General features: G+C 34.8%; 2 protein-coding genes across 2 annotated transcripts; one reads left to right on the forward strand and one right to left on the reverse strand.

Moving 5' to 3' along the window:
- Positions 1 to 2272: 2272 nt before the first annotated feature.
- On the forward strand, positions 2273 to 3064 carry LOC110901445. The gene has a single exon (XM_022148297.1). It carries the CDS (start codon positions 2273 to 2275, stop codon positions 3062 to 3064), a length of 792 nt encoding a protein of 263 aa, XP_022003989.1.
- Positions 3065 to 6865: 3801 nt separating this feature from the next.
- LOC110868094 lies at positions 6866 to 11364 on the reverse strand. The gene is made up of 12 exons (XM_022117176.2): positions 10966 to 11364; positions 9835 to 9899; positions 9641 to 9713; positions 9472 to 9490; positions 8785 to 8904; positions 8567 to 8636; positions 8043 to 8086; positions 7887 to 7928; positions 7727 to 7786; positions 7485 to 7552; positions 7305 to 7362; positions 6866 to 7163 (listed from the first exon to the last, which is right to left on the reverse strand). The coding sequence occupies exons 1-12, from the start codon at positions 11244 to 11246 to the stop codon at positions 7074 to 7076; spliced, it is 990 nt and encodes a 329-aa protein (XP_021972868.1). The 5' UTR covers positions 11247 to 11364; the 3' UTR covers positions 6866 to 7073.
- Positions 11365 to 14795: the final 3431 nt, after the last annotated feature.

Here is a 14795-nt window from a genome sequence, read left to right on the forward strand (position 1 = left end):
GTGGTTATAAATTAAGAGGAAAACACTCATTTTAGATGTGTGTTTACAAATCAAGAGGGAAAAAATCTTATTTTTTAGGTATTTTAAAATGTCTTCCCTCATCTAATATAATATAATATAGGGGAATTGGCCTGTAATAATCCCACCTAAACTTTATTGGCCATTAATAATCCCACCTCAGAATATTCCCCCCACCAGTCCCACCTTTCACTTATTTTTCCTACGATGGTCTCCCGTCAGAAAAACTTAACGGAGTTAAGCTTTTTTCCAAATGACAAACAAATTTTTTAGGGCATTTGATCAGAACGATAATACGAGTCCATTGATGTAAAACTTACTTAGAAATGGTGCTCCAAGTGACTTGATTTTGGTTAATTGAAAATTTAAACACCCGAATTGAAGCGTCGTTTCCATCGTTTGGAGCACCGTTTCGAGGCAAGTTTTATATCAATGGACTCGTATCATCGTTCTAATCAAAAGCCCTAAAAAATCTGTTTGTAATTTGGAAAAAAGCTTTAACTCCGTTAAGTTTTTTTTAACAGGGGACCATTGTAGGAAAAATAGGTGAAAGGTGGGACTGGTGGGGGGGATATTCTGAGGTAGGATTATTAATGGCCAATAAGGTCTAGGTGAGATTATTACATGCCAATTTCCCTATAATATATTATAGATATATTAGTTAGCTGTTAAAAATGAAAGAGTTAAACGCCATGTGGTTTGGGTCATTTGACAGCTCAGTACAAAAGTTTCATTTTTCCGCTGTGTGTACAAAAAGTTTTCACCGTTGGCATTTTAGTCCACTGGGTTAACTTCATCCATTTTATACTGTTAACGAGAACGACAATTCGGTCATTATATATGTAATTATGTGAACTGGAAGGGCAATTCAGCCATATAAAATGATCGAAATGTCCTTCTCGTTAACAAAAATAATGAATGAAGTTAACCAAATTGACTAAAATGGTAATGATTAAACCTTTTTGGATTAAACAGTCAAATGACTAAACCAAAGGTACTAAGGGGGTGTTTGGGGTTGAGTTTTAAAAGTAGATTATGCGTTTTGAATAATCAGAATCAGATAATTAGCTGTAATAAAACGTGCTGCAGAAAGATAGTGTTTGGATTTGATTATGTTGTTTGATATCACAATAATCAGATAATCAACATTGTTTGGATTTGATTATGTTGTTTGATATCACAATAATCAGATAATCAACTATTTGAGTGTTTGGCAAGTATATATTCTAAAAAAATAAATAAGTGAAAACGTAAAAAACCAGTTTTTGGATTATCACGTTTTCCTGCAGCAAGGGGTGACCTACTTATGGATTATCACGTGCTCTACAAAACGTAATAAATCACTTTTTATAAATTTTTTACCAAACACTCAAAATAGATTTTTTTGCGATTTCAAAACACAATAATCAAATAATCAGGTTGAAAACGCAATCCCAAACACCCCCTAAGAGGGTGATTGGGATTACGTTTTGAAGTGATTATTTGATTATTGCGTTTGTAAAACATAAATAATCTAAAAAAGTGTTTGGATGAAAAAGTGATTATCTGCTTTCAAAACGCAGTTTTGGAGAAGCATGTACCTACATGCTTTTTCAAAAACAGTTTTGAATATGCAAAATCTATTTTGAAAACGCATAATCTATTTTGAAAACGAAGCATCAAACACCCCCTAAAATGATATTTATTGTTATATACTATGAATTTGAAACATTTGTGTGCATGTTTGGTTGTAAGTTGTGCTTAAATACTTATACCTTAATCAAATATAGGTTGTAAGTTGTGCTTAAGTGGTTGTACCTTAATCAAATAATAATGGTTACCTTACCAAATTCAATATGTTTTGTATACATATATGGTTGTAAATTGTGCTTAAGTGGTTGTACACAAATCAAATAATTATTTCATTATCTTACCATATTCAATCGGTTTGATCCATTCAAAATAAAATATAGCTAAAAGATAGCTGTATAAAATATCTTTTTGTATGCATACTAGTTTAACTCAAAAAAAAAAAAAAAAAGATAAACATTTTAATGGTTTTATACCGGTAAAAAGATAGCTGTATAAAATATCTTTTTGTTTACTTATTCTTCACGCATTAAAACTTGTACGAAAGGAAACAGTTGGAGAAGAACAGATTAATACGGAGGTCGGGTTCATAAAAAGTCTAAAACCCTCTAAACATTTCTTCCTCGGGATTCCCACCCTCACACACACGCTCTGAAACCCCAATTTTCTCACACACTCTGACACAATGATTTCGGAAGATGACAACGGCGACCGGAATATTCCACTCAACACGACGGAAAACAATCACAACACCGCACCGGCAGATCACGACATCCCGTACTGCTCCGAATTCGTTCCACCGGACTCATTCTGGCTCTCAAAAGACTCTGAATTTGACTGGTTCGACCGTAACGCTTTCTTAGAGCGCAAGGAATCAACCAAAGGTAACTCCAAAACCGCAAGCTACTCCAGATCTAACTCGCAGAAGTTTTCTGTCAATTTGAAATCTAAACCGGCGATTATCGGTTTGCCGAAAACGCAACGGAATACTCACGTTGACTCGAATCGCCGGCAGTGTAAACTGGCGACCGTACGGATGTTTCCTAAGCGTTCAGGCTCCGGTGGACGTACGACGGTGACGGAGCCGTCGTCACCGAAGGTTTCGTGTATCGGAAGAGTTAGATCGAAACGGTGCGCTAGCCGCCGTAGAGCTGCTCAATCGACTAAACCGGTAACGAAACCGGTAAATCAAACGGAGAAAAGTCAGAAAACCGGAATTATCTCGAAAATAACGGCGTTATTCAGGTCTGACGGTCAACGCCGGAGAAAAGACAACAAATCGTTGATGAAAGTAACGGTACAAACGGAAAATTCTTACTCGAGGAAGAATAACGTGACGGTGAAGCCGGTGAACAGTGAACCGGCGTCGCCTCCCGATCCGCCGGTTTTAGGAGGTATGAACCGGTTTGCTTCCGGTCGCCGGTCGGTAAACTGGACCGATGAGATTGATGTAGCCGGTCGCCGGTCTACTGGTTGATTGGTTTGCTGGTGACGTGGAAGATATGAACGTTGACTAAAGTGAAGGTTGTTGAGCTGACGTGGATTGTAGAAAAATTATTCTGTGTGTTCTGGTACAGCGGTTTTTATTTTTACAGTGTGTTTTTATTTTTTTATTTTTAATTTCAGTTAGATTTGATTTTTTGGGATAAACCTTTTTTCCAGAAGTAAAAGATTTGCAAATTTTTTATAAGGTTTTCCAAATATATATATATTTTTTAAAAATTACATAAAAAATAAAAAAACTTAATATATTTAAAAATCTTTACTTGTTTTATAAACAAAAGTTTATAAATCATATACTTGTAAATTACATTACTTCATATAGTTTTACATTTTTACTCAATTTAACAACTATAAGTATATGAAAATAACTTTTTTTGTTTTAATGAGTAATTAGGTTATATTCTTATATTAATGTTTTTGTTTATGTTTTATTGTTTCTTACTTTATATGATAATAACCTTATTCAAATTTGAAAATTCTTTACTCTGGAAAATTGGTTAGTCTCAAGAAAATGATGTTTGATTGTGTGCTTTTTTTTTTTTCTTTTGGGTTGTGTGATTGTAAATTATTAACAATACCGTATAAGCTTTGAGCATCAAATGCGTTTTTTAACGTGAGAAATTGTTATTAGAAATTCTGTGTTAATCAATTTTTTGAGCAGTGGCGAAGCTTGAAAATTTCCACGGAGGTCGGAAGTCACCGAACCTAAAAATTCTATATAAGTAATTTTTTTTATAAAACAGGAGTCGAAAACGTATATACCTAAAAAATTCTATACGAAACGTACATACATAATACTACTGAGCGAAAGTTCGGGGGTCGGGCGCCCCGGCCCCTTGAAAGCTACGCCCCTGGTTTTGAGTCTAGAGTCTTCTAAAACTCGTTCGAAATATTTAAAAAAATTATTACAATAACATAAAATGTATTATATGTTTAAAAAGTTTAATAAAATAAGTTTTTCTCATACAACTGGCAATATATATACAAGATCTTGGAATTAGCTTACTTTAGGAATAAGCTAAGGGTTAGGTTTAGTGCGTGTAAGATATTTTATTGGGTAGATTTAAAATATTAAGACAAGAAAAGTCCGATCCGATTCTGAAGTATCAGGTTGCCAAACATTTCCACCAGGAAAAAGTTTAAGAATTTTCACGTTAAACACGTCTTGACAGCTAATAATAAAATATAAATCACAAGATTTCTTAAAAGAAAAAAATAAGTAGAAATATAAAAAATAAAAGGTGAATTGGAAATAAATAATTCCACCTAACTCAATTTGGCCGATAATAATCACAAGTCAGTTATTGGACGATAATAATCCGAACTGGTCATATTTTTTTGTAAAATAGTCTGCCGTTAAAATAGTTTAACGAAGTTAAGTTTTTTTTTTTTTTTTCCGAATTACAAATCGATGTTTTAGGGCTTTTGATTAGAACGAGGATATGAGTCGATTGATGTAAAACTTATCTCGAAACTGTGCTCGAAATAGCTTGATTTTTGTTAATTGGAAGTTTAAACACCCGAATTGAAGCACCGTTTTCGTGGGTTAGGGCAGTATTTCGAGGTAAGTTTTACATCAATCGATTCGTATCCTCGTTCTGATCAAAAGCCCTAAAACACGGTTTGTAATTCGAAAAAAAAAACTTAACTCCGTTAAGCTATTTTAACGGCGGACTATTTTACAAAAAAAATTGACCAGTTCGGATTATTATCGGCCAATAACTGACTTGGGATTATTATCGGCCAAATTGAGTCAAATGGGAATATTTATTTCCAATTTTCCAAAATAAAATCACCATAATTAAAGGTTTCGAGTTGAAGTCGGTCATGGAAACGATATACGAATAATTATAAAAAAGATAGTTAAAAGTTGTAAAAGTTATAGTATCCTGATATAAACTCTGGTAGACTGGTATTATGTTAGGTAAAAGATAAGTGTCTGATTATCAACTACTAGTTAAAATTAGGCATAACGTAACTTAGTGACTTGTTCCTTATATAGTTATATGAGGAGTTATTTGGTGGGGATATGGGAGAAAGTCATGGTGAGGATGGGATGGTGCATCACCCACTCCTCTCATGAGTAGTGAATGTAATGCCTCTCTTTGTCAATGGAAATTTCATAGGCATGCGGTATCAGTTGACTATAGAGTTTTGTTTGACTCTCTTTCGTTCGAATAAGGACACTTAGATGTGGAAAATTAAGAGGATTTTCGGGGTTGTTGTCGCTCATGATTTGACTCTATTATTCCACGATCACATAATATCGCAATGTTACGGGGTTGATTATACTCTATCTTTAAGGCATGGCTTCTTACCAAGACAACGTCTTTAAACAGACATATCTTGCCCCCTGCCGTGTAGCTCAGTTGGTTAAGGGGGCGTGAGATTTGCACAATAAGCACAAGGTCGCGGGTTCGATTCCGATCCTAAGCGCCAATCGCCTTGCCGCTGAGTTAGGCTGATTTACCTCACATGTTGGGCCTGGTGTGGGCCGGTTAGCGCGTCTGGACATACACGTTTTTTTTTTTGCAAAATTAAACAGACATATCTTGTTAAAGATGTGCATTGTATTCTATATATCTAGATGGATGAATGATGACCTTCTGTTCGTTTGTATTCATATCAACCATTGAACACACGTCATAGGGTATTTATTACTTGCGTGCTACAAGGTTGATTAGGACAAAAACCTCATCGGCTAATACAACCAAATTGTCAACTCCATTAGATGTAACTACCACTAACATATTTGCCAAAACAACATTAACCAAATTCTCAACCCACTAGACCATACATAAATAATGGGCTCACGCCCTTTGCTACCTCTCACCCAAAATGGGTGTGGAACACCGCCCCCGGGGCGTGAGGAGCAGAGAAGGGGGGTAAATCACGAGTGGGGCGGAGGGTAGTAAGAATAAAAAATCTTAACTCATTTTTTGACCAATCACATGCACACAATTCACATCCATTCTTACCAATCACATGCACACACTTCACACTCATTCTTTTTCTTTTATTTAATTTCCATGTGAAGTCATTACACACTTTAGTGAAACCACTTACTCTTACATAACATTGGCGTGACACCAACTTTTTCACCTTTTAATGAAACGGTTTCAATTATCCGTGCCTCAAAAGTTAGAAAAAAAAAAAAAAAAACACACTTGTCAAGTATCTTCATTTCATCATTTTCCAAAACCTCAAGCCAAACAAATGTGAGATTCTTTTCTTTCTTTCAAGAATATTTAAATGACAATATGCTTTTTACAGTCTTACCAACTTTGGTCAAAAGATTGCCTGTAGTTCCACAATTTTGACTGATTTTTTCCCTTTGGAATTAGCCTAATTTCTGGCTTTATATGTAAAGCACCATGACTCTCTGCTTTCTTTCTCTTTTTGGGTGGGTTTAGGGAGGAAAGTGCCTCCAATATGACTCGTGGTTCTTTTTAATTGCATTACTCTCTGCTTTCCAATATGACTTTTCATTATTCCAATCTACTTTTTAATTGCATGTATAGTTTTTTCTATACCCATCAATAAGATACATTATAAGTTCAACGCGTTTATAACGACCCGTTTAGCCTATTTAGAACTTGATAACAACCCACCAACCCATTTGACCAGTCTAGATGAATGGTTTACATGTGTCTCCCCTTCCCGGCTAGGGTTGATATCTTTCACACGAGTAAAAGGGTCATGCTCTGATTCATCAATTCAAGCTGCGAACCCGCCACGATTATCACAAGTCATGCCATGTAATTGAAAACTTCCCTTTTATGCCAACCAAACATAGGATTCCTGAGTTTTGAACTTACTGTCAACATCATTTGTACAAAATGTAGATATACAAGTACACTTATACATATATTTCTATTACAATACACCTTTATAAGAAAGTATTCTCTAATGTCCATCAAATTAATATACATAAAAAGGGTTCAAGAACAACTTTAATAAATCATTAAAATCACTTTTCCTTATCAAAGAGCATATGTAGCTCGCAAATAATCGATTATTGCAGCACTCTCAAACATTTTCACCCCCGTGTTTGGATCCTCTAGATAAGGTGCCTGTCATTAAAATTGATAAAATTCAGATAATATGAACGTGTATTATTTCTACCAATTTTACTTATGAATGAGTCGACAATGACCGCTCACTTCTCAATAAAAAAACGAATATTGGAATTTAAAATTGGAAGAAAAAAAGACCTGGAAGTGCCCAATCTTCTCATAGAATTCCTGTCGTTTTGGGCTGCCACGAGCGCAACTGAAAGAAAGAAAGTTGTACGATGATTACTGACTTGTTGACGTTTATAACTCGTACAATGTCTTCAAATGTATCACAAAAAAACACCATTAACGGATCGTCTCAAAAGCACAGGACTTTACCTGTGAAGAAGATGCGGCAGCTCCAATTCTACAAGTACTTCACGCACAAGTTTGCAAAAAGGTGACGCCTGAAAATGATATAGGCGATATTAGATGATAGAAAAAAAGTTGCATGTACTTAAAATGCATGCAACCTACTGAATCAATTTGTTCATATAATATTTGTAATAATATATTTTTGGGACCAAAAGTGTTTACGGTTAAGTTGAAACATACCAAAAGTTACCCGTATTTAATCTTACCTCATACGCCCATACTTCAAGAGGTTGTGGTGGCATTTTTGCTTTCGTATACATGCTCCCCTGCAAAGATAGAATTATTTGGAAACGGGTATCCATAAAAGTTAAAAGAAGTTCGAATAATGGAATGCCATGGTTACGAAGATGTTTACGAAAACTGTACCTTTCCCATACGACCTATCATGGCAAAACCCGCACTCAAAGTCTGTAAAAAAGTTGGTTAAAAAGATTGTTTTGATAAAACTATGATGTATACAACTATATATAGTTGTTTAGTATGAAAGATCAAAATATGGAAATTATATTTATATTTACTTACTGTCAGCAGGCCAAGTGATAAAGATAATGGCACATTTCCATCTCCTGAAAAAAGCAATTATAAAAGACGTATAAGATCATTGTTATAAATTACCAAAACGAACAAACAAATCTACCCAGTAAAAATCCCACTCATAGAGTAGGGATGAGATCGGTACCGTACCAGTACTGAACCAGTATCGATACCGTAAACGAGTAAAAATATTAACGGAATACCATACTGATTATGGCGGTACAGGAACATACCAGAAAAATATGGAAACCGACTAGTACTGAAACCGAAAACCCTAAAAATGAATACTGGTACCGATTTTGTTTGGTCGGTATCGGTTTGGTATGGTACCAAACTGAACCGGTACTGTACAGAAAAGTTTTTTGTGCCAATCCAACCTGACCCGCGCATAATACCATTTTGACCCGATGACCCATTACCCCCAACATGCCCGAACCACCAATTTTGACACGTAACACAATAACGATAAAAACTACACGAAAACAAGAAGGATGTGAAAAAAGAATGCTAACCATATTTCTCAACAAGATATTTTATAATGTCATCTGATTCATACATCGAAACTCCTGTATTTGGATCTACCTGAAGCAAAAAGAAACAAAAAAGAACACGATTTTTATTTGATTATTAACTCCCAAAAACACCGTTTATAGAATCTAAAACTTAAGGATAACTTATCAGACGACATTCAAAAAATAAACGATTCAAAACCGAGTATTAACCAGCATACCATGTAAGGAAACATCTGTTTCCCACCCATTTGACCAACTTTGGGACGAAACGTTGGACCATTTCTCGGGCAAGGATAATATAACACATCAAGATCCAACACTGCAACAATTTCCCTCACCTGTAAATAATAAAGAAAAATTTAATGTGATGCATTAGTCTAATTACATTTCTGCGTAATTAAAGATTAAAATGCCATTTCGTCCATGAGGTTTGGCCGGTTTTGCGACTTTCGTCCAAAGGTTTGTTTTTCCGCATCTGAACCCAAAAGGTTTGAAATCTTGCCATTTTCATCCAACTGACTAACTCCATCCATTTTTAACCGTTGAACAAGAGCCATTTTATGCAAATCTACCTCTTTCGAGTCGTCGGTAATGGACTCGCCAGAATAAAAAAAAAAAAAAGTTAAAATGTATAAAAGGACAAAAACGGCTCTGATTAACGGTAAAAAATGGATGGAGTTAGTCAGTTGGATGAAAATGACAAGATTTCAAACCTTTTGGATCCAGATGCGGAAAAACAAACCTTGGACAAAAGTCGCAAAACCGGCCAAACCTCATGGGTCGAAAATGGCATTTTACTCGAAATAAAATAATGCTAGTCTTTAACAAGTCGCTACTTAACAATTAACATAATTATTTTAAATCCACCAAGAATAAGAAACTATAAACGAACATGCGGTTCATACCTTACGGCAGAAAGGGCAGCTTAAGTTTCCACATATTACATGAGAATGCACAATTAGTAAGAATCAAAACTTTAAAAATGAGAAAAACATAATAAATTATTCGCAAGCTTATTTGCGGGTCTGAATAATGAAGATATCAAAATATGAAAACAATTTATTTTATAAGTACCCTTCAAACTCGTATATTTCGATAGGTTTCGCGGGTCTGGGGCCTAGTTTTGAGCTCTCTTTTGCTATAAAGCCTGCAAGCAAAGCAAAGCATGGCATGTATCTTAGTGATTAAAATTACCATTTAAAAAAACAATATTATATGAAGTGATCTTTTAATTACTCAAACATGATAAGAGATAATCATATCATTACCTCCAACACTAAGACCATATTGGCCCGCAGGAATCTCATTCTTGGGAACAAAAGAAACCGAGTACCTAATAGATCACACATCATAAACCAATTACTTAATCGCTATATGAAAGTATTCAGATTTATGCGGTATTGTATCTAAGGGTTGGGTTCCAGACTGAACACAGTTGTTTGCAAGAACGTGAATAACATAACAAATCATTATTTTTTTTCAGTTTTCATAACTTTCAAAATATAAAAAAGAGTTAAATGCTATTTTAGTCCTTGTGGTTTAGGCCATTTTGCCAGTTTAGTCCAAAGGTTTCATTTTTCGCCTGTGGGTCCAAAAAGGTTTTACCGTTGCCATTTTAGTCCACTGTGTTAACTTCATTCATTTTTTCTGTTAACGAGAAGGGTAATTCGGTCATTTTATATGTAATTCTGTTAACCAGAAGGGTAATTCGGCCATATAAAATGACCAAATTGCCCTTCTCGTTAACAGAAAAAATGGATGAAGTTAACCAAGTGGACTAAAATGGCAACGGTGAAACCTTTTTGGACCCACAGGCGAAAAATGAAACCTTTGAACTAAACTGGCAAAATGACGCAAACCACAGGACTAAAATGTCATTTAACTCTATAAAAATGGTTGAAATGCAATGTTTATTCATCTCTCCTAAGATACAAAAAATACATATATATTATATGAACAAACTTTGTTTATTTATAGAACCTACACATGTAAATTTAAAAAATTTACATGCAAGAAGTATAAAATTTCTAAAACATGAACCATTAATAAACATTTAAAAAATTTATCTTTGTTCTTTCTGTTCCCGCAATAACTTAGCTTGTGCAATGAACCTCACCCTGAATATAAACAACTTCAAAAATAGAATTCTATGGTTAAAGAACTGTTCTTTCATCAGAAATTAAACATTACTATCAAATTCAAAATATTTAAAACCAAATATATTCTTCTTAAATTATTAATATTGTGACTAAACTTGTGCAGGGTTCATCAAATCATCTTATTCTATTCTCCAATGTATTCAGTAACCCATATAAGAATAATTCTAATCACTATTGTTAACCAAAGAATTATTATTAATTAGAATGTTAAAATTTTAATAAAACAATAAAACAACATACCCATTAACAAAAACACCAGTACCCAACCGGAACAACAGATTCAAACTAGCAGTGATGAGGTCCCCAACTTGATCCGATCTAGGAGTAAAAACCTTCGGCTCAGGAGCCTTGAAGTTGGGCGGAGGGGTGATTGCAGAAACTGAAGTGGAAGATGTATCGGAAACTTCTGTTGATGATTTTATAACGAAAACCCTGCTACTGCTTGATGGTTTTGATCTGTTGTGACGCAAAATGGGTCTAGAAATCGAGGGTAAAGGCGTGAAATTGAGAACGCCGGCCATGATTATCCTCCGGCGAGAAACTGGGGTTGTGCACTTGGAGTGTTCGACGAAATGCCGCTATGAAAATATGTGGGATTTTGAAGGGGGATGATGAGAGGTTGGAGGTTAGTTTGTTAATCCTCATTCTAGGCCACATAAAAGGTGCAATTCGTGGACCATGATTTGTTTCTTGTAGCATTTCGCACCCATCTCTATTCTACTCTTGAGTTGAGTGACTCGGCATCATTTTTTTAACGGCAAGAAACAACGTGCTAATCATCGTGATATCGGGCGTTGTGGCCAAGGTCGACTACTCGACCGCTGCCAACCCCTTGGTTCTCCCAAATGCACAGAAATCCGACCTACACCTGCCCGAAGGCACGACAGTGGAATACCAAGTTTTTCCCCAACCACTCCACCACTACCTCATTGGCACTCGGCATCATCTAACACACCAAGATATCATAAAAAGTAAACTGCCATTTTGGTCCTTGCGGTTTGGGCACTTTTGCCATTTTAGTCCAAACCACAGGACCAAAATGACAGTTTACTCTATCATAAAGTTCATCCGTGTAATACACATGTTTCTAATCGAGTATATTACTATATATAAAAAATTACGAAAAAACAACCAAGTAATATAATATGTATCCTTTTGTTATATATAAAAACTAGGTTAGAACCCCGTGTATTACACGGGTTGAATAAATGTAATTCTATATACTAAATAATAAAATAATATATTTTTAAAAACATCGTTTATTATACCAGTTGAATAAATGTAATTTTTATATATTAAATAATAAAAAAGTTATATCTTTAAGAACCATATGTATTGTACGGGTTGAACAAATGTAACTTTATACATCAAATAATAAAAAAAATTATATCTTTAAAAACCTTGTGTATTAAACGGGTTGAATAAATGTAATTTTGTATACCAAATAATAAAAAAAATTATATCTTTCAAAAAAACTCGTATATTACACGGTTTAAATAAATCTAACTTTATAAACCAAATAATATAAAAGTTGTATCTTTAAAAACCCTTTGTATTACATGGGTTAAGTAAATGTAATTTTGTATACTGAAAAATAAAAAAAAATTATATATTTAAAAGCTCTTGTATATTACACGGGTTGAATAAATAAATGTATTTATGTATATCAAATAATAAAAAAAAGTTGTATGTTATTAATATGATTAGAATCTGATTCTCTTTTTTAGTTTTATTAATCAACATACCAATTGAACTTCTATTATCAGTGTAATATTTCATCTATTAATATTAAATTAAAAGGAACATTACTCAATATTAATTCACTAAATATTAAAAAGTAACGTGTTTTTTAATTAAAAGAAACATTTACTCAATATTAATGCAATGAATATTAATGCAATATTAAACTAATAATATTTAGTAGAAAGATTATCTATAATTAATTAGAAGAGATTAAACTAAAATAAAAATTATCTATAAGAGATGACCTAATATGATGACAAGTGTCCTGGTTTCTTTTATTATATAGTATAGATTGATAGTTATCTATAGTAATGTTTTCAAAACCCGGTCGGCCGGTTTAACCGGAGACCGGTGGTGCCGGCAGTCCGGTCATGCCCTTTGAACTGTAATGTGCAGCAACCGTCCGGACGGACCGGTGGCCGGTGGTTGAACCGGAGAACCGGTTGAAATAATGGCCGGGCCGGGCCGGTGTAAAAGGATCGGAAAAAAAAATATCTCCGGCGAAGGACGGTAGCCAGAGGCTGATCTGTTGTTTCTCGTTGATGTTGCTCTACACCTTCATATTCTCTGTAACTGCTTCGAGTATCCGTATGGATGTTATTTCTCTGGACTACGAATTTGATTATTTCTTCGATGAAGAAGTGTACTTAGGGCTGTAAACGAACCGAACGAACACGAACAAAGCTATGTTCGTGTTCGTTCGTTAAGGAAATTTGGATGTTCGTGAACTGTTCGCGAACACATGACGAACAGAAGTTTGTGTTCGTGTTCGTTCGTTAAGGAATTTTGGTTGTTCGCGAACAGTTCGTGAACACTAATCACGAACGCAAACGAACACAAATGAACTTTAATTTTGAAAATTAAAAAAGGAACCGTTAATCTTAAACATTGTACCATTTAAAGGTTGAAGGGATGGATGATATTGGGTTCAATTGATTGGAGATAGGCTGAATGAAGGAGCGTGATACCAAAGAGGGAGAGGGCCAGAGAGAGGGAAATACATATGGGGAAAGTAAAAAATTAATAAAACATTAAAAACTTTTAGAAAAATAAACATAAAAAACCGAACACGAACAGACATAAACGAACGAACATAAACGAACTATTACCGAACGTTCACGAACGTAGTCGAACGAACGAGACCTTTGTTCGTGTTCGTTCGTTAAGCTTATCGAACGAAATTTTTTGTTCGTGTTCGTTCGTTAAGCTTATCGAACGAACATAAACGAACTTTCCGCCGAACGGTTCACGAACTGTTCGCTGAACGTTCGGTTCGTTTACAGCCCTAAGTGTACTCTCTCATACAAGAAAAAATGAGTTTTTAAACTAGCTAAAAAAGTAATAAGAGAAATTGATTTTTACCTTTCTGGTGACAGCTAAGGCCTAAGAGAGTAATAGGTGTCTAGTGATGTATGAGGTAACAAGCACTCTACTATAGGCTTTGACTCTTACATTAATGTCTTGGTATTTTTTTTATCTTTCAAATGGTAACTCTAAAATGTTAAACTGTCATGCAAGGTTAAAATTATATTTAGTTTATTTTATTAAGTTAGAAATATATTATGTTATGTTGTATAGTTTGGTGATTTAATTTGATTAATGATGTTTAATATAATATATATAAATATACATATTCCGGTTCTTAAATCCGGTCTAACCGGTCCGATCGGTCCGACCATTGAACCCATAAGAAGACCGGTTCGCTTTCCGGCCCGGTTATGAAAACATTGATCTATACTATATATGATGCATAAGGTAAGGGTATTTTAAGATACTAATATTAAGAATTTTTTTTTCTATACGAGAAAAATGTCCGGATAGTCCATTTGCATTGGTGAAATTTCACCTATAATCCTCACCTTTCTAAATTTTCACTTATAGTCACTAACTTTTGCACACTCGTTTCTTGGATAGTCCCTAACGTAGATGGGGTTAGTTTTCTAAGTTAAGTAGGTATGAAATGACAAAATTACCGTTTATATTAAAAAATCTAATAAATAAAACATTAACATATTAAGAAAATACATGTGGCCCTCACCTTTTTCCCAACCCACCCACCCCCACCCTCACCCCTCATTCCTTTTCACTATTTTGTCCTTGTCTAGAACGACGGTTCACCACCATAACATCTCCACACTATCGAAGTCCAAACCACCACCACCATAACACCACCCCGCCATCGCTGGAAAAACGCACCATGATAACATCGCCACCCCGCAAATCGCCCCCATCATCGGAGCTGTTTTTCACGTCGGCGGAACCCTAGGTCACTCGTTCTATTACGTTCTTTCATCCGTTCGATTCATCTCACCTGCGTTCTCAGATAA

Source organism: Helianthus annuus, chromosome 1 (genome assembly GCF_002127325.2).
Source record: "Helianthus annuus cultivar XRQ/B chromosome 1, HanXRQr2.0-SUNRISE, whole genome shotgun sequence".
NCBI classification, from domain to species: domain Eukaryota; kingdom Viridiplantae; phylum Streptophyta; class Magnoliopsida; order Asterales; family Asteraceae; genus Helianthus; species Helianthus annuus.